At 34.6% G+C, this 26075-nt stretch overlaps 4 protein-coding genes across 10 annotated transcripts in view; 2 read left to right on the forward strand and 2 right to left on the reverse strand.

The window, feature by feature from the left end:
* Snf4agamma (SNF4/AMP-activated protein kinase gamma subunit) overlaps nucleotides 1–3750 on the reverse strand; it is a 38490-nt gene extending 34740 nt beyond the window's left edge. For both annotated transcript variants that reach the window (XM_083088233.1, XM_083088232.1), the window contains exon 1: nucleotides 3030–3750. The gene's annotated coding sequence lies outside the window, so the exon portion shown is untranslated. The remainder of the gene's footprint in view (nucleotides 1–3029) is intronic.
* Nucleotides 3412–8525, forward strand: LOC145965007 (asparagine synthetase domain-containing protein 1). Of its 5 annotated transcripts, none has more exons than XM_083088244.1 (6): nucleotides 3412–4325; nucleotides 5612–5812; nucleotides 6115–7047; nucleotides 7124–7250; nucleotides 7314–7536; nucleotides 7620–8525. In XM_083088244.1, the coding sequence occupies exons 1-6, from the start codon at nucleotides 4266–4268 to the stop codon at nucleotides 7792–7794; spliced, it is 1719 nt and encodes a 572-aa protein (XP_082944370.1). In that variant the 5' UTR covers nucleotides 3412–4265; the 3' UTR covers nucleotides 7795–8525. The 5 variants fall into 5 exon arrangements, with proteins under 5 accessions (XP_082944370.1, XP_082944368.1, XP_082944371.1 ...); XM_083088242.1 differs by having other exon boundaries at nucleotides 3414–4325; nucleotides 7124–7536; nucleotides 7620–7797; nucleotides 7862–8525; XM_083088245.1 differs by having other exon boundaries at nucleotides 3414–4325; nucleotides 6115–6205; nucleotides 6332–7047; nucleotides 7124–7536.
* Nucleotides 8041–14918, reverse strand: Bsg25d (blastoderm-specific gene 25D). The gene is made up of 5 exons (XM_083088234.1): nucleotides 14682–14918; nucleotides 10871–13384; nucleotides 9969–10665; nucleotides 9699–9799; nucleotides 8041–9340 (listed from the first exon to the last, which is right to left on the reverse strand). Exons 2-5 carry the CDS (start codon nucleotides 13325–13327, stop codon nucleotides 9206–9208), a joined length of 3390 nt encoding a protein of 1129 aa, XP_082944360.1. The 5' UTR covers nucleotides 13328–13384; nucleotides 14682–14918; the 3' UTR covers nucleotides 8041–9205.
* Nucleotides 14919–15650: 732 nt separating this feature from the next.
* Nucleotides 15651–26075, forward strand: part of Bruce (BIR repeat containing ubiquitin-conjugating enzyme) — a 35596-nt gene continuing 25171 nt past the window's right edge. The window contains exons 1-15 of one of the 2 annotated variants that reach the window (XM_083089178.1): nucleotides 15651–15945; nucleotides 17313–17632; nucleotides 18275–18519; nucleotides 18754–19093; nucleotides 19927–21469; nucleotides 21590–21764; nucleotides 22058–22276; nucleotides 22580–23003; nucleotides 23107–23257; nucleotides 23639–23789; nucleotides 23883–24107; nucleotides 24192–24446; nucleotides 24582–24870; nucleotides 24952–25113; nucleotides 25582–25887. In XM_083089178.1, coding sequence (XP_082945304.1) covers nucleotides 15768–15945; nucleotides 17313–17632; nucleotides 18275–18519; nucleotides 18754–19093; nucleotides 19927–21469; nucleotides 21590–21764; nucleotides 22058–22276; nucleotides 22580–23003; nucleotides 23107–23257; nucleotides 23639–23789; nucleotides 23883–24107; nucleotides 24192–24446; nucleotides 24582–24870; nucleotides 24952–25113; nucleotides 25582–25887 — 4983 coding nt within the window. In that variant the 5' untranslated portion in view covers nucleotides 15651–15767. The remainder of the gene's footprint in view (nucleotides 15946–17312; nucleotides 17633–18274; nucleotides 18520–18753; nucleotides 19094–19926; nucleotides 21470–21589; nucleotides 21765–22057; nucleotides 22277–22579; nucleotides 23004–23106; nucleotides 23258–23638; nucleotides 23790–23882; nucleotides 24108–24191; nucleotides 24447–24581; nucleotides 24871–24951; nucleotides 25114–25581; nucleotides 25888–26075) is intronic. The other variant, XM_083089179.1, reaches the window with a different exon arrangement.

Consider the following 26075-nt stretch of genomic DNA (forward strand, 5'->3'; position numbering starts at 1 on the left):
TGTGCATTTTTTTTATCGCGCGTGACTCAGTACACGTCATGTATACGATTGTTTCGCGCGTGGTCATCCAAGTGGCTGACGACAGGGCGATCCATCTTGGCTCGACCGCGTGACGATGATGGTAAGCACGTGCTCGGTGTCAATTATCGTTCGTAGTGAATAAAGCGACCGCGAACGAAAGAATCCTACACGCGAATCGATCAAGATCGTTATTTTGCGCAATCGTCGACATTGCGGAAAAAAAGAGCACCGAGATGGAACAACCGCGCGTTACTACTTTAACGCGTCAAGATTTCAAATTTCGGCACACATTCGGATTACATATTATTCGCGCGGCTAATTTACATCGCTCGTGACATTTTCTTTACCGAAAGAGAATTTTGCACGTAACGATATCACGGATGCATCTCATTATTACATCATTTCACTTGTGACCATTTGTTTCGGCGAATTATTCGAGCGCAAACGTGAGAGAAAAAGACACATTTCCGGTTGCGAATGCGAGCACGATAACTGACAAGTTGCACATCGACATGTATGACATGTGACAAATAAACGATGAAAAGTCATTATGGAAAAGGATATTGTCGAAGCATATTGTCGAAAAAGTCTCAGAAATGTCGTTATTATCTAGGTAGAAATTTTCTTATGTATACACACACACACACACACACTCTCGGATCGATAGCGTGGCTAGCACATGTACAATATTCGAGAGGGAAAATACACAAACAATCGCTCTGCTTTTTATGTATATATATTTAAAGAAATTGAGCGTTTTAACACGCAAAAATAGAAACTCGAAACAATATAAACAGTATCGTAATATTAAACTGCAAATTTCAACGTGTTGCCAAAAATTTCCACGGATGAAATGTTATCGAAAACAAGGATGACGACGACGACGAGTTGGACCCGATTGATAAATCTTTGTCGCCACGTTGTCTGCCATGGATCGAAACAGTCTCTACCACCGCAGCAAACCATCTCGTTATTCGACTTGCCAAGTCGAGCCAAGGTGCACGAATGTCTTTTATAACAAGAGAAACAACCAACATCTACATTACATTTATCGTTACAGTTACATTTGCCGTTGCGATATAATTGGAGTGATTATAATTTTATGTCGAAAAAGAAGCAAAACCGAAAGGAAAAAAAAAAAAGAAATGTTTAACAAAACAATTTTTTCATTTCCGCGTATTGTAAAAAAATTTACCGATTCGACGCTTCTCTCTCTCTTTAGAGTACAAGTCCAAGGCCTTCCTTCCTTTTTTCTCTTGCGTAACAAATCGCAACTAATTAGTCGATATTCTTAACCTTGCTACTTATCATACTGTTGGAACAATTCTGGATACTCTTTCGACAATTACGATATGCCTAAAATATCATCTCTCTCTCTCTCTCTCTCTTTCTACGAAAACAAGGATAATTCGATAAATAGATTTACGCGCGGAAAGATATCGTTTGTCGAGATGATAAATGTATAAGAAAATTGACGTTAGGCGAATCATATCACAAAATCAACGATAATGTATCGTACATCATTTATGCATCATCATTACAAACAGCATTATCGTGGCTTGTATATCGCTACGTTAGGACCGTACGTCGGTGTATAAATCGATATAATCGTAGTCTTTACGATTATGCTCTCCATCAGACGATGCGTACATACATACTTGCATTTTCACCACGTGCTTTCAATAAACTAGACCGCCGAGTAACGGCATGACTCGTCATCGTCGCATCTCTAGCAATCAATTCACTTGCGCACACAATATGTCATTCCAAAGTACCTTCTTTCATTTATCCATTTTATATATATATATCTAAAACTCACTCGGAAATGTAAAAGTGCTTTAGCTATTAATAATTTTTAAATTAATTAATTACAGCACGATACATGTAAGGAAACAACAAGTTTCGATTGAGTTTTGATTATCGATAAATTTATTGCGTAGCACTTTTTGCATTCATTGTCAGTACTTTTGATATTCTTTGCTCTCTCTCTCTCTCTCTCTCTTTCTTTCCGACATCTAAATATATTTGTAGTTTATTTCACTTTAAATGTAGAAATTTTGGAGGCTGCGAGCAACACGAACAAATCAAAATGTACATTTCCTGTACTTGAAAGAATAAATATATTTTCATTTTTGAAATTGTACAGAGTTGACGCGATAGGAGAGAAAAAGTAGAGACAGAAAGAGAGAAAACAGGGGGAAATTTAAGTGTTTATTGAGATTTTATGCGAAACTTGTGTATATAAATCTGATTGTGCATGTGCGAAATAAATGGTTTGCGTGGCAATCTTTGCCGCACACGATAGAAAAATGCATCGCGAAACAAATCCACTCGATCTTTTGTCGCGGCCACGTGTTACAGTAATTAAGCGAAATAATCGATGATGCGACGAATCGACGCAACAATGTCCGACTACGCTGTCAAAAGAAGGGGGGAGGGAGGAGGGAAATGTAAAGAAGAGTTTGCACATTATCTTAACGCGAATCGCTGTAAATAACGTAGCTCGGGTTCGGGTCACCTCGGGATAAGCCAGGAGCCAGGAGGCAGGAGGCAGGAGGCAGGTCGCAATCGATTTTTCTCACATTCGCGCTCGACTCGCGCGCGTGCGAAGGTTAGATAGGTTTCGCGTGCAAATAAAAGGGATCGCGAGCCATCGAGACGCGAATCACGAGCCTTGCCTGCCTCGCCTGCCTCGCCTTTTCTCGTCGGTTAGCTACGGTTAAACAGCTGCGCACTCGACAAGGCGCGAATACAAATGGCACAAATGGCAGTACGAACGAAGCGTCCTTGTTTCTCGCGGAGGGTTCGTGTCAGTCGTTTGCAACGATATCGATCGATCGATTGAGTTAGGCCGATTCGCCTCCTCGCGCTAGAGCGAGAGGATATCGCGACGAATAAATTGCAATATATACATCCACGCATCGTATGTGTGTGTGTGTGTGTGTGTGTACATGCATCGAAACTTTGGACATATCGAGCGAGATTCGAAGCACCGTGGTTTATCTAACCTCGAAAGATGTCTTTTCTTCTCTCCCTCTCTCTCCCTCTCCCTCTCTTTCTCTCCTCTCACTCTTCCTCCTGTCGATGGCGACACGACGATAGCTTTGAATCTCGGTCTCTCTCTTCACTCGCACTCGCGATTCGACACTCTTGCGGGACGGAGTAACGTACGCGAACGATACGACAGCCCTTGGCGGTGGCGCGCATTTACGGGCCGTGACACGGCCGGCAAACTCGCAGCTCGCAGCTCGCGACTCGAATCCTTTTCGGAGTACCGGCAAGCGCCGACTATCCGTATTGCTTTGCGCGTATCGGCGACATTTAAGAGGCGAGCGTCCAAGAGTCGCGAATCGACTGTCGCGATTACCGTGGCCGAGTCAGGCGGTAGCGGTATCTCGCAAGCACCGAGCACCGGTGGCGGGTACGCGTTGGCGTTGGTGTTGGCGTTGGCGTTGGCGTTCGTGCCGCAGTCTCGATACGATTACGTCGACGCGAGCGACACGCTGCATCCGGAACGAGCGAATTGGAGGTCTGCTTGGAAAACGGACGCGAAATGTAACATGTACGCGGCTATACGCGGCCCGTAGCCCGTACAATTACAATTCCGTTCCACGGAAAATCCAAGGGATATTAAATCGAAAGACGTAACCGAAAACTTGCCCGTGCCCGTGCTCGCCCGACTCGACGAGCCGACCTCCGGAACTTCGGGACCGCAACTGTGCCGCCACTAACGGGGGTGGGACGAGCGGGAAGCGCGCTCGATACGCCTCATGCAGCGCCACTGTGCGGCGTATACTCGTACCATTGTATTTACCGACGAAACGTCACTACTTTATCGACTCTGGCACTCGGAATTTTCAACATTTTTCGCGTAGAGCTCATCTCTCGAGTTCTAAATCGCACATTTTACAATATTACGATAATACTTTTTCCCTCTCCTCCCCTTTTTCTCTCTTTCCGTTTCCAACAACATGAATTACTTTTGTCACACGTTTACGCAGATGTGAGATGTCGCGCATAACCTATCGTCGCTCGCGAAAAGCTACGAGCATTCTACATTGTCATGAAAACAAAGTTGGCGACAAGTATTTTTCAAAATATTAAATATATACTTGCCTCGTATCTATTCTCTCGATTACCTTTATTTGTCCATCTTGTATATCTTGCGACGGTATAAAACTATACATATATATATTTATATAGTATAATCAACAATCTTTTGCTCGTGACGTTGGCGTCCCAACATGTGCGGAATATTTTGTTGCATACATCAAGCTAGAAACGACTCTGAATCCTTCGCGCAGGTATGTGGTATATGTGTAATACACATTGTGTATCGCGCGAGCATCATCGTCTATCGTTACATTACAATGTAAAAGGAAAGGCGTGATGCCAAAGCTCAAAAATACCAAACGTAGAGATCGTCTCATTTTCTTCTTAATATTAAATTAGGAGTCGAAGAGTTGTCTCGCGCGTGCGCACCGGCGTACACTTTTCCGTTTGCACAGATTTCTTTTATAAATAAAATTTTCTCTGTATATAATTTGAATATTTTTTGAAAGATTTTGAAAAAATTCTTCCTACGTGAAAAGATGCATCGCACACACAAAGTGCTGACTAACAAAAATTACTCTTTTATTAAATTATATATAGTTTCTTTTTTAATTTACACTCTTTGCATATATAATTATCATATTATTAACTCTAAAATCGTTTTAATGTATAATTAATTTTCTATTTTTAATTTTGTCTTTTGGAAACAAGCATATATAGTTAGGTGGAAAAAGTTTTTATAAAAATTTACGCCTGCCAACATTTTTCTTTTAATATTTAAATGCTTGATGCAAGTTACAAGGTAAAGTAACAAAAAAGCTCATAAATTATTCATTATCTTGAATATTTCTTTTAACTTTTGAACATAAAGTTCCAAGTAAATATACAATATAGAAACTATCGTTTTGAAATTCTGACTTTATATATTTCAAAAGAATGTACAAGTTTAAATTGGGGAAGAAATAAACGTTTGCGCAACACGCAATGTGTCTTATTAAGTTACTCTTGATAAAAACATACAGTCTACACACAGGATGATAATTGGAAAGTTATTCAAATTTAATTTGGTTATTAATCTAATTTGGTTATTATTTAAGAACAAATAAATGGAATTAGTAAATTTTGTTAAATTGTTTTGAGTAGTAGAGAAATCTATCAATTTTATTGCCATACAATATAATAAAATTATATAAAACGACTTGACAGCGAAATTTTACATAAAAAAATAGTAGGCATAAAAATGGTAATGGATAAAATTTGATTATTAAATCATTTTAATCGTACATCATTTTTACTTGCACTCATATCTTGTATATAAAAATGAAATTAACAAATTTCTTGTATTCAAAACAGTGTGTTTCTTTCAATTTTATCCATTTATCTTTGGCAAATCACAGGCAGCTACTTTCAACAATTTCCTAATCATCCGTCATCATTTCCCATCATCCATTATTTGATTGCAAAATTATTAAATGTTATTTTATTAATAATAGCAACACTGATTACATATACTTTTCCTTTTGTGCGCATGTTTCAGTGGAATATTTGTAAAGATGTAATAGCCGCGCGAGGTCCTGACCATTTAACAGAGAAACATATATCATTAAATCACCATTGGCATGGACACTTTGCTGCCGCGGTATTATGGATGCAAGGATCGGAAATAATAACACAGCCAAGTTTGGATGATAATAATAATTTGTTACTATGGAATGGAGATATCTTTTCAGGTTGTTTGGTACGTAGTATAAAGTTATATGTGTGTAAATATTTTTGGTCAATACTTTGAGTAAATGCTGTCCTTCTTTTCACAATACATTATACATTATCTAGTAAATTGTGTGTACATATATATATATATATATATATATATATATATATATATATATATATTCTTATGAAAATGCATAATCAAACTAAACTTCTCTCTCTATTTTCTTAAATTTCTAAAAGGGTCGGCCCTTTAAATGAGAGAAAGGGAAACGCGCAGCTCTTTAGGGATATCTGTACGGCTTATAATAATATAGTTAATAATTTCAGGCAAAGGACGATGATGTTTGCGATACAAATGTGATATTGGATGAATTGCAATCGACCACAGATATCATGTCTGTGCTTTGGAAGATTGAAGGTCCTTATAGCTTAATATATTATCAAAAGTCAACCGATACATTATATTTTGGACGGGATATTATCGGACGGCACAGTTTGCTTTTAAAAATAGATAGTAAAGCTAATTCACTGACTTTAACTTCAGTTGCAAACAAAAATATGAAAGGAATTGTGGAAGTACCAGCTATCGGTATCTTTGCAGTAAATTTAAATAATTCACGGATAAATTTAGCATGTTATCCGTGGAAAGAACCTGATTTGAGATTCACGGATATTATCGAGACATTGGAGACGACTTTAAATGTAGATATTAATATTAGAAAAACTATATTAGATACTAATTCGTCATTGGTGAATTTACATCTACATCTACATCCAGATCCAAAAGATTTGGAATATCTAGAGAATATACCAGATAGTATAGATTTTAATGAGACATTGCGGTATTTGTTGGAAAATCGAAAAGTAAGTGAAAGAGTTGAGTGCTTGGCGCAACTCTTACATCAATCTGTGAAAGTCAGAGTAAAAAAGAAACCAAATTATTGCAAGGATTGCATAAAAACTGTATTAAATGGTGAAAGTATTACTTGCACTCATTCCAAAATTGGCATATTATTTTCCGGTGGCTTAGACTCGGCCATTCTAGCAGCGATTGCTGACAAATATGTTCCAGAAAACGAAAGTATCGATCTCATTAACGTTGCATTTGAAAGATCTGTAAATAATCAAAAAATAAGTCATATGAATAACGAAAAGGAGAATGTGATGCAGAAATATGATGTGCCAGACAGGAAAACTGGCCGACAAACATATTCTGAATTGTTGCGAATCTGTCCCAGCAGAAAATGGAATTTTATACAGGTATCCATCAATGCCTCTCTCTCTATGTTTGAAATGTTTCCAGTCCATTCATTGTTTTTCACCATACTTATTTCAGTGTAACATCACACAAATGGAACTGCAATTGTATCGTGCTTCGCGAATTTCTGACTTATTGCATCCTTTATGTACAATACTGGATGAAAGTTTAGGATGCGCCATGTGGTTTGCAAGTCGTGCAAAAGGTGTTCTTTATCCAGTTGATGAAATGTACGAATCGCCATGTAGAATATTATTTTTGGGCATAGGTGCAGATGAATTATTTGGCGGATACATGAGACACAGGACCATATTGAAACATAAAGGATGGGATGCACTAGTGCGAGAATTAAATATCGAATTGGCGAGAATTTCCGAAAGAAATTTGGGTCGAGATGATCGAATTATTTCTGATCATGGTAAACAATCCCGTTTACCGTATCTAGATGAGAATGTGGTGAAATATGTGCAAGATATTAAACCATGGGAAAGGTAAATTCAACTAATGCCAAATAATTATATTAAACACGATACGATTCGAAATATAACATAAAGGAATATATAATCATTAATAGATGCTACCCGACTGAGAAAATGCCAACTGGATTGGGAGACAAATTATTATTACGCTTGTTAGCCTGCAAGATTGGTTTTCAGAGTACAGCCAACTTTCCTAAAAGAGCTTTTCAATTTGGCTCGCGAATCGCAAATGGTAAAGAGAATGCTAATAACATATCGGATAGATTGTAAAATGTAAGTAACACTACTGTTTAAATGTCGATCTGCTATATATATATATTTATATATCATTTTAAAGCCAATGAAAAAGGAAATGTGACTAATGTTATCGAGTTACGACTACATTATCGATAATGAATGATTATAAGAATGTGTACGTGTATACTTTGATTTTTATTTCTTTGATTTCCATTTTCGTCAGCAACTTTGCATCAATACTGTAAGACACGACTAAAGTCGAATTAATGACTGATTAATAATAATGAATCGATCAAAGTTTATATATTCCGTATTACATTTCATTTCACAAGTATAAATCCCATAAAACGCATGTATTATTAATAAACAATGTACATACATATATATATCAGCACGATGTATCACGATTTTCCGATGTGTATTTTGCGCTTTCCGTGCAAATGGCAAACAAATGTATCTAAATTGACACGAAAATCCAAATATGTAACAAACATGTACATGTATATTTTAAAGCACGCATTATTATTCACGACAGTTGGTATATATTAATCTGAGAGAAGCAGAGGAATATTTTTTACAAAATATGTAAAATCCCTAATACTAATAAGCTTCTATGTGTGATGTGTGATATATACAAGCTTTTTTTGTTATGGAAACATTCTCTCGCTGCCACTTTCATTGATGAGATTATATATATTAAAATAATCGAGATGTAATAATTTTTCTTGTGCATTTTATTAAACTTGAAACAATTTTAACGCAAAGGAAGATTTTATTGTTGTTTACAATTATTCCAATAGCCACTAAAGTGCCCATTGTCTATGTCTATAAACATTTCAGCAAAGAATATAACAATATATCCCTAAGACAGATAATAAATATATACACTGTAAATATATTTGATGTATTCGATATTTTTTACATTTATATATTTTTTTGTTTTATGCATCCACGTATGTACAGGAAAACATGCCATTATTTAAAAAAAAATTTGAAAAATTATAGATTAATTCTGATAATACAAACATTTCACTCTATCATTTTTCTTTCTATACCTTACTCGACGTTATATACAGAATAATGTCGCTTCTGGATCGTAGATTTGCCGCTAATTTTATGATATCGATCAAAGCGAAACTTACTTTAAACTTATTTTACTCTCGAGTTAAATTAAAGATTGAAAAGGCACTCGTGCGTTTGTATGTGTATGTTACGGGTGCGCGCGTGTGTACATGTGTTTTATATGTACATTTATATTAATATACATTTTTCAATCATATGCATCCCTGAGTTTCACTGCAACATTATTCATCGACATTACTTTTGTACATCGCTAATATAATCGCATTACAAAATAAATAATATACAATTATTCAATTCAATACAATATAATAACGCACTAATTTATTATAATATTATAATAATAATAATAGCTATTTAAACATCACATTGAAGTCGTTCCCACATCGAGGCCGCTCAGGTGACACCGTTCTTCCAAGCGTTTCAAATGTACCTTTAGATATGCGTTTTCTACGTACAAGTTCTTCGCTAATATGTCAGCACTGGTTAATTTATCAGCCTATTGGGATAATAAGTTATACATATATAAAGATGGAGATGAAAATTGTGTGCGTATGTGTGTAAAGTAAGTTAAAATTGTATATATAATTTAAAATTTTATTATTATTATTTTAATTATTATAAAAAATTTTTATATACGTCTGATTCTCTGACTAAACACTTTTTGCAACATGATTTTTGATATTCTAAAATTGATGTACATTTTCTGAGTTAGCTTTTTGTGTGCAAATTTAAAAAAACACGAGAGAGATTTCTTTTTCCTTTATATATAATTATACAAGATTGCAATTATCATGTAAATTAACATACAAACTTGTAACTTGTCTATGGAGAGATGTATAATTTTTATACTCTACCTGATCAATAATTGTTTGAACCTGCATTTGAAGCATCCCTTGACTATTACGAAAAAGGCACTGTAATTCATGTACTTCTGTCTGATGCTGCGCCATAATACCTACAAAATATAAAATAATTGTATGTATATTTAATTTTAAAGAATTTAAAGAAATGATATTTATAAAAAATATAATAATGTTTCACGACACACACATACAGAAAAATACTTGAAAATACATTTTTTAAATGATTTTATATATTATTGTGATGTAAAATAGATTTCTTACCTTGCAAGAGTTTCTCGATGGACTGCCGTTTAATACGCTGCTGTTTAATACACTGCTGCAAATTTCGTTTTTTGCGTTCTTGTGTGTAAAGCTTCATTTTTAAATCTTGCAAGACGCTTAGATCGACGCAACTTACATGTTGCTGTGCATTATTCTGTACGCACGGACAGTTAATTTCTTTCATTACGTCACGTGTAAATTTAAATTCCGAATCGCACTGATCTTCCTCCTTTATTCCTATCATAGTCTTTGCACTAATACGTGAATTATTTTGATATATTTCTCCCATCTTATGATGCTTGTTTATAGCTTTCATATCTTTCATTTCACGACATTTGATACTATACGAATCATGATCGTCTACACGATCTTTTTGTTTTAATAGTCTATTGGAATCGTTGGATAGTAGAAATTCTATTGAAGGGATATGATGCGTATGACAGATTGTACCGCATGGATCCATGAGGGGTTCGTTGGTAGATAATATACTAGATGTACTGGAAGATTTATAGTGTGACGAATCTGACATTGTCGGCAAAAATATTTCATCCGGCACTTGTACATAGGAATCATTTGTAATTGGCTGTTGTGCCAATCTTAATTTTTCGTGCAAATCTTCAATTTCTAAATTCTTCTGAGAAATATCGTTTTCAGTTTTTATTTTCCACTTTTCGAATTCTTCCTCAAGAGCGGTGTACTACACATATAAAAGATACAAACATATATATATATATGCGTGCATGCGTGCGTGCGTGTGTGTGTGTGTGTGTATACTACTAATGAAATGATATCAATATCTAAAATACTCAAGAATAAAAAAGAATATCTTGAAAAAAAAGGAAAGAGAAAATGTATATACAGATATTAGATTTTAGGTTGTCGTGCAAAATGTTTTATCTTACCTGCTGTTCCAAAGTAAATTTTTCCTCTATCGGAGACAATCGTCCGCCACCATTTTTTGACTTATCCGAAGGACTAATTAATTCCTCGTATTCTACTATTTTATTAATAAGCTCGGCAAGTTTGTCGTCACTTATTTTTTGTTCTTGCTCAAAGAGTTGTCTTTCCTCTTCCAATTTGGCAGCCCAATAATCTTCACATTCTTCGTATTCCGTTTTTAACAAGTCTAAGCTTCGTTCGAGTTCTTGGCAACGTTCGATTAATTGCTTCTTTTCAATTTCTAATAATTCTACATTTGTAGTTGCAACTTTTGGAATGTTTTCACTTTCGGTAGTATTGGAAGAATTAATTTTTTCCTTATTTTTACATTGATCCGCGGAATGTTCTTCTTTTCGCGGTGGATAATCTCTAAGACTCGTCATCTTATTTTGCGTCATGTCCTTCGCGTCTTGACTAGTGAAATCTTCCACGCTGCTCGATACCGCTATACGTTTCGCAAAAGTATTCGACTTTGGTATTTTCGAAACGACTAAATCACGCAAGGATTCGTTGGTTCGTTCCTCGCATTCCATTTCGAGTTCAGACGCTATACTCTTTCCGAAATCGCGCGTGGAAGAGGAACGTAATATAAAATTTGATTGCAGATTAGCAATTATTCTCGATATACCGTCTCTCAAAGCACATTTCTCCGAAATGCATTTGGTACTTGTTGTTAACAGTACATTTTCTAGATCTTTTATAATTGTATCTCCAGATTTTTTGCATTCCGTTGCATTAGAATGTAATATATCGATTTGTCGCCCTTTACCCATTGATAATCCAAAACCAAACGATACTTTTGCATCGGTGACCTGCTGATCCATTTCAAAATCGTGTGCTTGCATCGATGCATAATTTTCATTTCGATCGCACAACGAAACAAGAGTTTCGAGTGGATCGACAGGCGCTTCGTATTTCACCTTTATATCTTCGCCGTGACATTTTAAATTTTCCACTTCTGTATTAAGTTCGTCATTTTGATCACGCAAGAGAATTATTTCCGACTGCAACTGTTTGATACGATTGACAAAGAAATCAACTTGCTTTTGTTGCTTCGCCTCTATACTCTGTATCTCGTCGTGCTCTGCATCTAATACCTTTACCTGTGTTAACAAATCATTATTAGATTGTCGCAGTTTTTCAATTTGATTGAGAAGAGACTTATTTTCCGCTTCGAGCACCTGATTCTCCTGCAACATATTTACAATTTTATTCTTCATGTCGTGATTCTCTCTCTGTAATGTCTGTAACTGATCGTCTTTTAATTTTAGCGCTGCAGCATTCATTTCTCGTTCAACATTGAACTGATCCGACAATTCTTTTGTAATTTCAGCATAACGTTGTTCGTTCTGTCTCTGTAGATTTCTCTTGGTTTTTTCCAATTGAACCTGACAGTCATCAATTTCCTGCGCCAATAAATTTGCCCGTTCGTTTGCTTCCAACATGTCGAGACGCATCTTTTCTCTCTCCACTTTCATGTTTTCCATCGCAGCATTTAGATTGCGTTGCTCATCATGATGAGCAACAACCATTTCTTGCAGTATAGTAATATGAGATTGAATGGTATTATTATCAAACGATTCATTCAAATTCTTGAGTTCGTTGCATATGATGTTTGTTATTTCCGCAAGATTAGTATTCAAAGCATTAAAATCTCTGTTAGATGACAGTACAGTTATATCGCATACACCAGCAACTTGTTCCTTATTTACAGTTCTGTTAAGCTGTACCGAGCTCATTCTAGGAGATTTACATGTAGTAAAATCTAAAGTATTTACATCACAATTTACAATATTGTTATCAGATGCGCTATTCATTTGCGAAGCTTCTATACTTTTTCTCTTTTGAAATATAATTACAAACTCGTCGAAGCTTATCAACCCATCGCAATTCTGATCAAGTCTCTCAAAGATAGATTCTGTTATTTGCTTTGGAAGTTGTGGAATTCCTAAACAATTTGATATAAATTGTATTGCTGTAGGATCTATGTTATCCTTCAAGTAAACCTTTATTTTATCCCACAAGTTTGTCAACCTTTTCTCATCCATTGTAATACTAATTTTCATGTCTTGAAAATGAATGTCCGAAATACTCTGACTATCGATCGAGATCTCGCTCTTCTCGATATCGCTAGTTAAATTATAGCACGGCTGTACAATATGCTGTTTATCGGTAATCAATCCTTGGAATTTTTTCAACAAAAGTAATAAACCGTCGCGAAATTCTTGAAAAGATATAGTTTGTTTATCTGGACAATGTTTGTGAATGCAAGATTTCAATTCTTCAATTAATTCATCGAGATGTAATTTATTACAAATTGAAAACAAATCATTTTCATCGAGTTCATTTTCTCCTTTGGCCAAACAGCTCTCAAATACAGCAAAGAGCTGTTGTTCATAAAGATCATTGCTATCAGCCATATCTTCTCATGCTTTTCTAATTAGCTTAAAACAATGCCAATTTCCATCTTAGTAGACCTGCAAACAGTAACAGTAGCGTTAGAAACTGGCAGCAATTCTGGGATTGCATATTATCACATGTAATCACATAAAGCAAACTATTAAAATTTTAGGTTTATTAGTTGTACAGTTTGAATAAAGTGATTAATTAGGCTATACATGTCACAGTACACAAGTTAAAGATATTTATACAATGTTGCACTAATATTATTCTAAATGATTTTGATTAGTAGTTGTCTTATAATTTAACTTTGTCTTAAATCATTTTAAATGTCATGTCATAGATACAAAAATTTCTACAACCAATTGTTGTCTACAAAAGGTAATATATAAAAATATTTACGTTTCAGTATCACAATGCAAGTGTATTTATTATTGATTGTTCTTTAAAATATTACACGTTACAATTTTCAAAGCATAATTTAACTTTTTTAAAATGATGAATCAAACTGAAAAGCTACTACACTCTTCTTGTACAGTGGAATATTAATGTTGAATATCCATTGTTATATATTATATTATATTACTCTCTATACTATTAAGACTATTATTTTCCAAGTATAAAATTATTACATACAATTGTATTATATATTATACACAACTGTATTGGATCATAAAATGTTAACAATAATTGATACATGACGTTTTATACTATATAACAAGCAATGTTGATATTTTTGATATTGTTGATTATTTTTGTGTGTATGTATGCATGCGCATATCAAAATGTAAAATGCTCATGTTAAATCTTGCATTCTGCAAATAATTTAAATTGTACATTTCGTCAAATTGTATCATCCATTTCCTCAACCATTTTTATCAAAGCTAAGAGAAATGAGAGATTTATAATAAACCTTATAGTTGAAATCAAACACATTAAAAGGCAAACACAAGATTACTTTTTGTATCAACATTAAGATAACATATATGTATGTTTTTATCCTTTTAAATTTTTCGCAACGTTTTTATCGTGCAAAAAAATTTTTTATCGAATTCTTAACATATTATTAACATTATCAATCAATTTTGATTAATAATGAATTAATTTAGAAACGTTAATGTCATATATATATATATATATATATATATATATATATATATATATATATATATATGAACTTTGTTTTTGATTTCTGAGATGATAAAATCAATAACGGAACAAACAAAAATTTAATTATATTATTTCGTCAAACGAACTTTGTACGTTATATGATTGCAAATGTGTACATACATAAAAATTCAAAATAAAAAATCGTAGAATGTCATAAAGATCAGTCAATTGTTGTCACGATGGTTTTATAACCTATTAACCTACCAACACTTGTAATAAAACTACAGCCCCATGTTTGTACGTATATGTTGCAGAGATTATTATTTCTTTATAGTATATATTAAACGGTACGCATTGTTTAAACCTTTAAACACTTTTACATAAATAATGTAATTTATTTTGACAATAAAAAAGAGATATACACACACCACTAAAAATTAAAATTAACTATATTTCACTAACTCCAGATTCGAATTGATTCGAATCGTGTCATAAAAGACGGGAGTAAAGCCGTAATCACACTACGAGTTGCGAGGTCGGTTGCGGTTGTGACGCAATTGACCAATCAGAGTAGTCGGCTTAAGGCCAGTATCGAATCGATCGAAGGGAGCGTCCCGTTTGACCACAGCCAATTGTATCGACCTATACCTAGGGTAACCAACGGGCAACGATTGTCCAATCAGAGAGTCCTATTTTGAATTGGCCAATTGGCGACGTGCTCAATCGGGTGCCACCCAAATGGCAGTAGCCACTCAAATCGAGTTGCTGCATAAGATTACCAGCAACTATTAACCAATCGGAAAGAGTCCTATTTCAAATCGGCCAATCGACGACGCGGGCAACTAGATAGATTTGACTCTGCATTGGCGTTTTCGAATGTGACCATTAAGGGCCCTCACACACGAAATTGCATAGCTGCATATGTATAACATAAGACCATATGGACCAATGAGCATCGAGTATTAAGTCGCCATATTGACTTACATAACATAATACTCGATGCTCATTGGTCCATATGGTCTTATGTTAGGTTATGCATATGCAGCTATGCAATTTTGTGTGTGATGGCCTATACTTCGGAGGAATTTAATGGCTGCGATTGGTCAAGGACGTGAGTTTAGTAACCTACCCGTACCGCATTCGAAAGCGCCATTAGATTCGAGATGGCCGTATCGATGTACGCACTACTGTGATTAATCGATCGTTACGACACGATCGTCGGCCGCATTCAGAGCATTTTTGCTGACGTTCTACTCAAAGATGGCGTTGATGCGTGCGCCCTGTTTCTTGTGATGTACGAGCGTTAGAGAAGTTTTTTTTCTAAAAGTGTGATTCTCTCGTATAAGCAAAATGGCTGATGATGATCCGTGGTTACTGAAAGAAGACGGTTGTTTAAATGTGGACACCGAGTGCAAGAGTATAATCTATCACGCCAATTTAAACGTTTTACTCATCACCACTGGTAGCGCACAAGTATACGTATTCGATGTCAACTCCGGCGTGATCTTGCAAAGAAGTTCTCTCTCCGGTAAGCATGTGTACGGATCTCGTCGTCGAGTTGATTTACGCGAACGACACCGGGAAAAAAAACTCGTCGCTCTGTCGCATTCCGCGTTGCATCGATCCAATGTTTGCAAAATACTGTGCAACGATATCTCGTAGTCAAGGTCGCGCATGTTTCTCGCACATTGGATCTCGCACTGATTTTAAACTCTTCTCTTGCGCGTAGAATGATATCTCGCTCTCTTTGTCAATTTTCCGTCGATTTAAATAAGAAGAAGAAGAAGAAGAGAAAAGAAATGACCTTGATGTAACTTACCTTCTAACTTTGCTTCATTTCTCTTCAATCTAAATCTATGGTATCGATATCTATCCTCTTTCCAATTGTATTTTATATATATATATATATATATATATATATATATATATATATATATGTATGTATGTGTGTGTGTGTGTGTGCGTGCGTGCGTGCGTGCGTGCGTGCGTTCGTGTGTGTGTGTGTGTGTGTGTGTGTGTATGTGTGTATGTATATGTAACACAATTGGAAAGAGATAGATACCTTAGATTTAGATTCAAAAGAGGAATGAAGCAAAGTTGGAAAGCGAGTTACATCAAGATCATTTTTCACAAAAAAATTATATATATATATATATATATATATATATATGTATGTATTTTTTTTTCAATTTGTTGCATTTCTTTCATTGTCTTATCCCATGTGCAGATGTGCACATTTTTGTTTTAAATGTAAAAATATAGTAATTTACAGAAGAAGAATAGATTTGTAATTCTATCGAGCAAAACATTCTAGTAGAAAATTTACCATTTCTTTCCAAGTATCATTCTTGTCAACTTGATAAACTGTCTTGCCATTTGCCTGACGCGCACAATTAAACATCTAAAGATAAAGCCTTTTTATAAGCATCTTTATCTCGAGTACAGCTCTAGCATATACATGGTGATGTTTTATATTCTCTAAATTTAAAAAACAAATATTAAAATTGTCTATGCTGCTTAAAATCAATACATTTGTATGATTTTTTCAAAGTTTTTATATTAAAGATTTTTCACACAAGTTTTTCTTATCACTATCATTATATGCAATACATTATTATAAAGAGAACTATAATGTAAATCAATTTTATAATTATTATATATTCAAACAAAATTGCCAGGCAAATTATTTTATATTAAACAATTTTATACGAATTTTATAGAAATAAAAATAAATGAAATACATTTGCTATTAGTGACAAGAGTAATTAATTTATATATTTATATCAAACATTATTATTTATAAAGATATTATTGATATAATACTAATAATGATAATTTGTAGTAAATACGCAAAACCTCACTCTTACTTATTTTGTAATTGCGATTGTGTTGTAGGTAAATCAAATGGAAAACTGCAAGGAATATATTTATCAGATGGAGTAGGCAAAGTGTTATATACAGATGGACAGGGGATTGGTATACGTAGCGATTACAATGGGGTTTTATTGTTGGATACAATTTTGCAAACCCCAATTACCAAAAGCGAAGATATCGTAAAGCTGGAATTGCTGCTGTCAGAGGCTACAATATTACTTCAATGTCTACAATGTGTAGAGTTGCCTGGAGTAGAACATTTGCTAGAAGTATTGCAAGAACTCTCGAGTAAGATTGTTGTGGCGCAAGCAAATCAGAAGAAAGGTATTAAAGCTCAAAAAGTAAGTAAAAGTATAATTTGTTAAACTAATGTGCAATTATTTTTTATACAATGCTCAATGTAGGAATATAGATTATATCCCAAAACTAATTGTTGTAGATTATAGATAATTAATCGTACAATGATGAGAGAATCCCCCAAATTAAAAGAATTATTTTTAGAATGAAGCACATCATTTTCAGTATAAGTTATAAAGAAAAAATGGAAGTAGTATTTTTAAAGTTTGTATTTTTTCAATATGATTCTTTTAAAAATATGTATAGGCAACTCTCTATATTTGACTTTGCTTGAATCTAATCTCCAGTGAAATTTATTTTAAAAGAAATACATAGAGTGTATTGGATTTCTTATGCAGGGATGTTTGTATACAAAATTTACTATATATTACACATAATATTGAAAAATGTAAAATATAATAAGATAATTGCGAGAAATAATTGAAATGACAGCCTGTATTTTTCTGTAGAAAACAGGTCAATTTCGACAAAAAATGTATATAATACATATATATATATATATATATATATATATATATATATATATATATATGTATTGATAACACTAATACAAATATATCAGCAACTGTTCCAATTCCAGCCATTGAAATGCTGCATACAAAAGTAATAGAAATTTCTTATTGCAGTGGAATACGATATGTTTGGAGCTACCGCACGGATCTTTGAAACTCGTATGTTCTGGCTTAGTAATGGAATTAAAGAGGCAAAATCGGCATATAGCAGCACTGCCTATTGCTTCTGCGATCAATGAACGATTAAATGGCCTATTGCCTAGTCTCGCGCTAGAAGGTGGTCCCACTGATAGAGCGTTAATGTTTAGCGAAGCAGCGCGACGTAATACATTTCCAAAATGGCCACATATGAATTACAAGTATGTAACGTGTCACGCTGCTTTCTTTGAATAACTTTGAGTTTTTGTCAAATCAAATGTAGAGGATTACATATTGCATGTAGAATTAATTTTTTCCTCCCTAATTCTCAACAATTTTTCAACATACATCTCATCATAACATTTATATGATTTAAAATGTTAGCAAATATATAATAGTAGTATTAAGTGATATTTATGTACAGATATGTAAAATTATAATTGAATACACTTCAGATGGGCTTTACCCGATCAAATGGCGCAGGCTGGTTTTTATCACGAACCGAATGCTACAGGTGATGATAGAGCAATGTGTTTCACTTGTAATGTGTGCCTGGTATGTTGGGAACCCACGGACGAACCGTGGTCAGAGCACGAGAGACATTCGCCTGCATGTCCCTTTGTTAAAGGCGAATACACACAGAATGTTCCGCTATCTGTCACTCTCGCGACGGCCCCCGCTTGTGAGGTGGGCGATACAGTGGACGTCATAGGTACTACTAATGTCACGGGCCTCGCGGCTACAGCCTCTTCCAATGGTTTTGTAAATATTTGGAACATGACGAATCAATTGAAGGTGAGTGTTTATTAGAGTTTTATATATATATATATATATATATATATATATATATATGTATATTCTAATGTTGATCCTTAATGTTTATCAAGCAGAGCAAAATAATATTTATATGTAAAATTTCGATAAAATTTAACAACTTTTATTTCTCTTACACCAAGACATTCAAATAATTCTTATAAATCATATGTAAATCATATTAAAAATGAATTTGATTCGTAAATTAGCGTATCGCGTTAAGATTTTGAAATTGTATGTACAAAGTTAAAGACAAAAAGCGACTTTGTGTGTCTTTAATTGTAAATTTATTTAAAAGGAAAGAAATATTTTTTTCTCCTTTTTTTTCCACTTGCAATTTACAGATCTCAAGAAAGAAAAAAATTTTTTTTCCGACGTTAATATTCAAAGTTATTATATACTTATATCGCGATAAAACAATGTCGATCTCGTAATTGTATCGCTTTTGTTATATTATAATGTAAAAGAAATTGGAAAAATATAGTTTATATGTATATGTTTTACAACTTTGCTTTGCATGCTTGTAATATTTAAAGAAAAATAACAGAGATAATGGTAAGTGTAGTAAATTAATTTTGAAAATTGATGACAATAGGTGTGACACTTTTATAAAATAACTTTGTCAATTATAAATGTATAGTCTTGGTTGGGAAAAAATGATTGAACAGAATTAAACAATGAATTAAAAATTTCTTGATATGTGTTACGACGACAATCAACAAATAGCCACAATTGTCTGTTTGAAAAATTAAGTCCAACGCTATTCTTTCTCCCTTTCTTTATCAAAATAATATATAAACTGTTGCATTTTGCAGAGAGAAGTATCATTTTATATATCTACTTTGGATCAAGAAATAAACAATAAGGAATCGATACAATTTTGTGCTACGCGAAATTTGACGACTACATATTTAACGAATCTGGGCTCGGACTCTGATCCACTTTCGGAATATAAATCCTCATCATTTTATAAAGTACAAGTCACGGCGCTTTCAGTAGTAGGATCTCCGGCAATTTTGAAAGAGGAGGCGAAAGGCACCAACTCTACAACTTCGTCGTCTATAAATACCGAGATGTCGGAGCTTAAAATTCGACCGTGCTTAGTGTGCGGAGTTACAGTGACAGTTAACAATAATCCTTCGCAATTGAGAACCTTGGAAAACGTATGGGCTGCCTCGAGTGATCTAGCAAGCTCGTCGTCGTTGGTACGTGCGATGAACAGTGTAAATAGTGCCGCCAGTGATACTCTAGATATAATGAAAGTAGCGGGTGACAGTAGGTACATATCGTCGAGATTGCATTACTTAGTGCTGTACGACTTTCATCATAAAGTCGCGACGACGCAATCCATCAAGGAGGATAATTCTAAAGACTCAAAGACTAAAAAGACTCTATCCGGAACGGGAACTAGCGCCAGCTCGAACGGCGGTCGCCAAGAGAGCTTGTATCAAGAGCTCTTTCTCGGTAAATTTTTATACGAGGTGCCAGTTATCGAGGACGTAGATTCCGATATGGTAGTCGGTCCCCATTACGATGGCATCTTCCCAACTACCACTCTAACCGCCTCATCTTCGAACGGCATTTATTCGAGTCCCATCGGTATTCCCATCGGTTCCGCTCCAACAACATCGACACCTTACGATCCCAATTTCGCCCCTATCAATGGCTCGGCCCATTTTGCGTCGACATCCGATTTGACAACGATGAATAAAAAGAGCTTAGATCTTATGAAGATTACCAAAACAGAACCAGTAGTCGTGAAGACGCTAGTTATAAACGTGCCGGAGTCTCTACGTATTACATGTATAATTCCGTCCAAGGATGGAAGATACCTGTATGTCGCCATGTGTCCCGCGACAGACAACGCGACTTCCGCCGAATCTTTCTCGTTAAATACCACCAATCAGATGGATGTCGATGATGAGAGCGATTTCTTTTCGCAGAAAAGTTATATGTATTGGGACCATAACGATAGCCAATCCAGCAAACTGATCAACGGCGAAATCCGTAGTAACGAGAGCAATACGAATGCCGTGCTACTTGTGTACGCTTTAGATTTCTCGGGGCCGGTAGTGAAAGTGGCATCGGAACCGTTGGTGAAGCGTGAATTACCATCGGAACAGGCACCAATAGAACATGTACTCCTTCCTCTTCAGGAAAAACAAACAAAGTGTACGACGTCTTTCACTACCTCTAGTACCAATTCTACTAGCAATTCAACCGCTCAGGAACCTGCCGGGCAAATTGCCCTAGTGTGTAAAGATGGCGTAGTCAGATTATTAAACTTGAATACGCTTAAGACTGTCACGGAAACGAGATTAGACGGAAAGAAATTTATCTCTGCAACTTATTGCAACAGTAAGTGTATAAATGTATTTCGCAAAGGAAAAAAAACGAGAGAGAGAAACGAGAGTCGTGTAATTTGAGAAATTGATTTGTGGGAGAAAATTTGTGTGTTACGACCGTTGATTCTTTCAGGTTTGGAAAGGCTGTGCGTATGCACGAGCGATGGCACGTTGCATTTCTTCATTACAGCGGAAGAAGAGGATTCTACAGAGGAAAAGGAGGATGTCGACGATGTGAATATGGGTAGCGAGGGAAACTGTTCCAACGAAAATGTAGCTCCCAGTACGTCGACATCGTCGATTTGTCAGTAAGTTTATACCGAAAAATTAAACGTTTTTTTTATTCTACACACACGCATGCACGCACGCACATACATTTACAGACGATGAAATTGAACCTTTGAAAAACTATTTGATAATGTTTCTTGTTTCATGCGCGCACGTGTGTGTGTGTGTGTGTGTGTGTGTGTGTGTGTGTGTGTGTGTGTGTCATTGCATTTGTAAAAACATTAGACATTATGTAAATGTAACTTTTTATCAGTTTTTGTTAACCTTTTACATAATTATATATTTATACATGTATTTCTCGAACGTTTTACAGCGATCAGCTATTAGCGCATAAATCGAATTTCTCTTATTCGGATTTGCGGCTCTTGTATGAACTCACAAGATTCGATCGACATTCTCCTGCATATAGCGCGACCGTCCCTCCATGCTGGAATGAAATGATGCAAGCTCAGAGACAAAGACGCCATCCGCAGCATCTTCATCAGTCGGAAGATCAGCATCATACGAGAACCTGGCGATTGCAGAGTGATGCGTAAGTCGATATAATTAGGACAAAATAAATGTTTGAAAACAAACAGGATGTGTAGAATAATTACATATATATATATATATTGAGTACATTTTGAATACATTTTGAATGTTCCTCTTGCGGAAACGAGACTCGAATAGCGTTTTATTTATAAATAATCGAGAGAAAACAATTAAAGAATTTCAACTTTTTTAAATGTTTAAACTCTATCGATAATTGGCACGAAAATGGACAAACAATCGGCGATTATAAAGACAATAGTCGTATAAGATTATACATGTGTGATTTTTTTGTATTTTATGTTAGGACTACTTGGGACGAACATGTGTTTGAGCTTACTCTACCGCGAAGTGCATCAGGAAGTATAGGGCATGTCGACGTTCGATTTACCTTACATGCATTTTGTCAAGAATTACCAACCATTCAAGTTACTTTGTTGAAGCAAAATATAAAAAGAATCGGTCATCAGAAAGTGCCGCTTACCTCTGTGGACGAGAGAATCGACTTTAATATAGGAACCGACCAACAAAAGAGCGATAATCCAGTTATCACGGAGGAATATCAACGTCAACATAATACCGAAATTCTCTGTGGTCCTATCGATTTGCATCGTTGTATGGATTTGTCTTGTCGCTCGGGATGCGTAACATTAACAAGTCCAAAATTATTTCGCTCAAAGGCTAAAACATTACTTGTTCATATTAAAGCTTTAATAGATCAAAAAGATGGAGTAAGTAACATCTGCTAATTTTTTTTTTTTTTTTTTTCAAAATTATCTTTCTTAGAATCGAAATTGCAAATAAAAATTCTTTATCTTTTTTTCCATTTTAAAGACATCCGCAAAATCAAAATCAAATCTAGCAGAAAGTAAACCACCTACTTGTAAAAAATTGAAAATATTTGAGGTACGACCGCTTATACCCGCTAATTCTGGGGAACGATTTGACGAAAATGCAAGCAGCAAAAAATTGGGATGCTACATTGGTAAATAAAATTTGAAGATGTGTGTGTGCATTTATTTGTGTTGTATTTATATTTTTAGTAATAAATAAACATACATACATAAAAGTGTACATACATGGATAAATGTATGTATATTTCATATTATCAAATAAATACAAAACAGAGAGAGAGAGAGAGCTTTCATAATTTTAATATAATTTATTTATTTTTTTTATAATACAATTATTTTATATCACAATACAATAATAATTTATCATGAAAAAATTGTACACACACATTACATGCGATAATTTTTTCTTTACATCATTGAATTGGCGTGAAGAAATTTAAGATTTAATAAAGTAAGAATATAAAACTATATTTTGCTCCAATATTGTACAATTTTATATCTGTATATTTAAGGTTGCAACTGGATTCATGAAATCTCCATCACAGTGAGATCGGTACATTCTACCAACATAGCCAACGAAAGGATACAAAGATGTGCTATGTTAGAGTCCAAAATCTTTGTCGATAATCTTTTAAACGTCGCGTGCTTGCAAGGACCTATCGAGTAAGTAACTAGAGGCATAATAGATAACAGCTTAAACAACAGGTTTGATTGTCAAAAAGACTCAGATTTATATTTGAATGAATACATTTTCAGATCTCCTGTCGTACAATCTATAGCTCTTGACATTCTAATATGGGTAGCTTCAATAAGATTAACGAGATTGCGCAGCACTCATAATAACGCTGAGATAAAGGCACTTCAATTGGAGACGATACGTTCCGTGCAAGGAAGATTATCCAATTTATTACAAACATGCCTTTTGCATGCTGGCAGAAGTGTAGCGCACAAATGTGTCAAATTGATTGTTCTTTGTAGTGGGTGAGTCATATGTACATATATAATACCGTTTAATTATACAGAGATTCTGCAAAGAAAAAAATTTGATTTTTTTTTTTTTTTTAGAGGATTTTATAATATAGAAGATTCACCGGCTCAAACCTTTGATGAGGCTATGTTATCCGTTTTGGTCAATTTATTGCCGTCGATTGTGGAAGTACATTGGGCTGGCTCATTGAGATGGCTCCAATTGCTCATTACCAGATTTTTGCCATTGGATAGAAATCACAGTATCGCTCAGAAGTGTATCTCATTGGTACAACAGATAGCCACTGAGATATCTAATAGAGTAAATCCTTATCATTTGCTGCTCGCTACAAGGTGAAATGCATATTCCACAACTGTATACATGTTCCTTTATAATTTTTACAATTTATATATATATATATATTTATTTATTAAAATTTTAATAATGCATACAATCCTCTCTTTTTTTTTTCTTTCTTTACTTTTCAGATTCGGTTTATATAACACACCGTTTGAAACGGAACTTTTTGACTTGGAACCACCGATGCTACCGAAATTTAGTTCGATGCCCGTGACGTATGCATCCGTTGTAGCCAGCGAGCAAACGGGTCCATCCGTTACTTCGTCAAGTGCCGTACATTCTTCCAAAATATACTCGCAAGATTCCATCGATCTGAGGGATTTACTCACACTTCCCGCGCATCCGGCTAGTGAATTTATAGTGTCGAGCAAATTGAAAGCGTTGTGTGCCAATCACAATATGAAAGGTCTCCTCGAGGTATAATATTTTTTTATTAAAAATTCATTTAATAAAATATGATTATATTGAATTCCTTGTAATGTTTAAATTTTAACTTAGGTCGAACCTCTTCATTTCACTTGTCATGCTGCTTCCGACGGCACGAAGATGGAAAAGATCGATCCTGGTATGAGCACAATTAACATTGGATCCACTCTCTACGATAATACGGCGACAAGCAACAATGGTGTACCTGATATTAAAACGATACATCATACTTATGTAAGTATCCTGCATGTCATTATGCAAATTCAAGTTAGATGCAGTTTCATCCAAAAGATGCAATAATGTATATTATTTCAATGGGGATAACAATAAAGAAAGCGATAATTAAAAAAATTGTTGCTTTATCATTAAAAAATGCAGCATATTAATGCATATTAATAATAATAAAAATAATAATAATAATAATAATAATAATAATAATAGTGATATGAATATTATATTACTCGTACATTTTGCGGTATTATGCCGCAGAATATAATAGACAGCAGGAGACTCCAACACGATTGTAACAATCTACGAAATAGTAGGTCAAGCATATGAATCCTCAGCGTTCGTAGATTAGGCAAATTACATTCTTTCGTAATTAATAGTGGCTGTATGAAAGTCGTGAACTTTTTTTAAACGTCATATATAGGTATTTTCAAAGTAGAAGAATTTTAATTCAGATAGAAATATTAATTGTAGAACTTGGATGCTGGATCGCTAGGACCACATGTTCAGGCTAAATCGACAGCTACATTAAGCGATCTGCTTAGTATGTATACGGGAAGAGTGCTAAAGAAGCCATCTCCGCAACTGTTGCTCACACCTGATGAACAATCAGACTGTGATGAAGCTAATGATATATCTGGTGACAACCAGACTTGGCATAACACACAAAACAATATGCCCAGTTCACACATGTTAAGTTCCATTGTAACAAAAGAAAAGTCATGTGTACAAAATATCAATACTGCTGTAAACAAAATTGAGGATGACAATCCTAAAAAGGTAGATTATATAGACGAAAAAGAGACACACACTACAATCTTTTTTTCTTTCCTTTTTTTCTTTTTTCTTTTTTTTTTTAATTCCTGTTCTTGAGTCGAGTAATACATTGTTCTTTTGTCGTTTACTCGCTTTGTTAATATGCTGGTTGTGATCATTATTTCGTTGAAAAATTTTACATCTACATCATA

This window comes from Camponotus vicinus, unplaced genomic scaffold (assembly GCF_025532165.1).
Source record: "Camponotus vicinus isolate PSW18456_S1 unplaced genomic scaffold, iyCamVici1.0 SCAF_14, whole genome shotgun sequence".
In the NCBI taxonomy this organism is placed as follows: Eukaryota; Metazoa; Arthropoda; class Insecta; order Hymenoptera; family Formicidae; genus Camponotus; species Camponotus vicinus.

Excerpts from the sequence above, each read along its gene's own strand:
- Bsg25d (XM_083088234.1), bottom strand. The coding sequence starts at position 13,327 with ATGGCTGATAGCAATGATCTTTATGAACAACAGCTCTTTGCTGTATTT. Across the intron at positions 9,800-9,968 it reads CATCGAGAAACTCTTGCAAG|GTATTATGGCGCAGCATCAG; the intron begins GTAAGAAATCTA and ends TATATTTTGTAG. Across the intron at positions 9,341-9,698 it reads TTCAAACAATTATTGATCAG|GCTGATAAATTAACCAGTGC; the intron begins GTAGAGTATAAA and ends TTATCCCAATAG.
- LOC145965007 (XM_083088242.1), top strand. The coding sequence starts at position 4,266 with ATGTGCGGAATATTTTGTTGCATACATCAAGCTAGAAACGACTCTGAA. Across the intron at positions 4,326-5,611 it reads ACTCTGAATCCTTCGCGCAG|TGGAATATTTGTAAAGATGT; the intron begins GTATGTGGTATA and ends CGCATGTTTCAG. Across the intron at positions 5,813-6,114 it reads ATATCTTTTCAGGTTGTTTG|GCAAAGGACGATGATGTTTG; the intron begins GTACGTAGTATA and ends TAATAATTTCAG.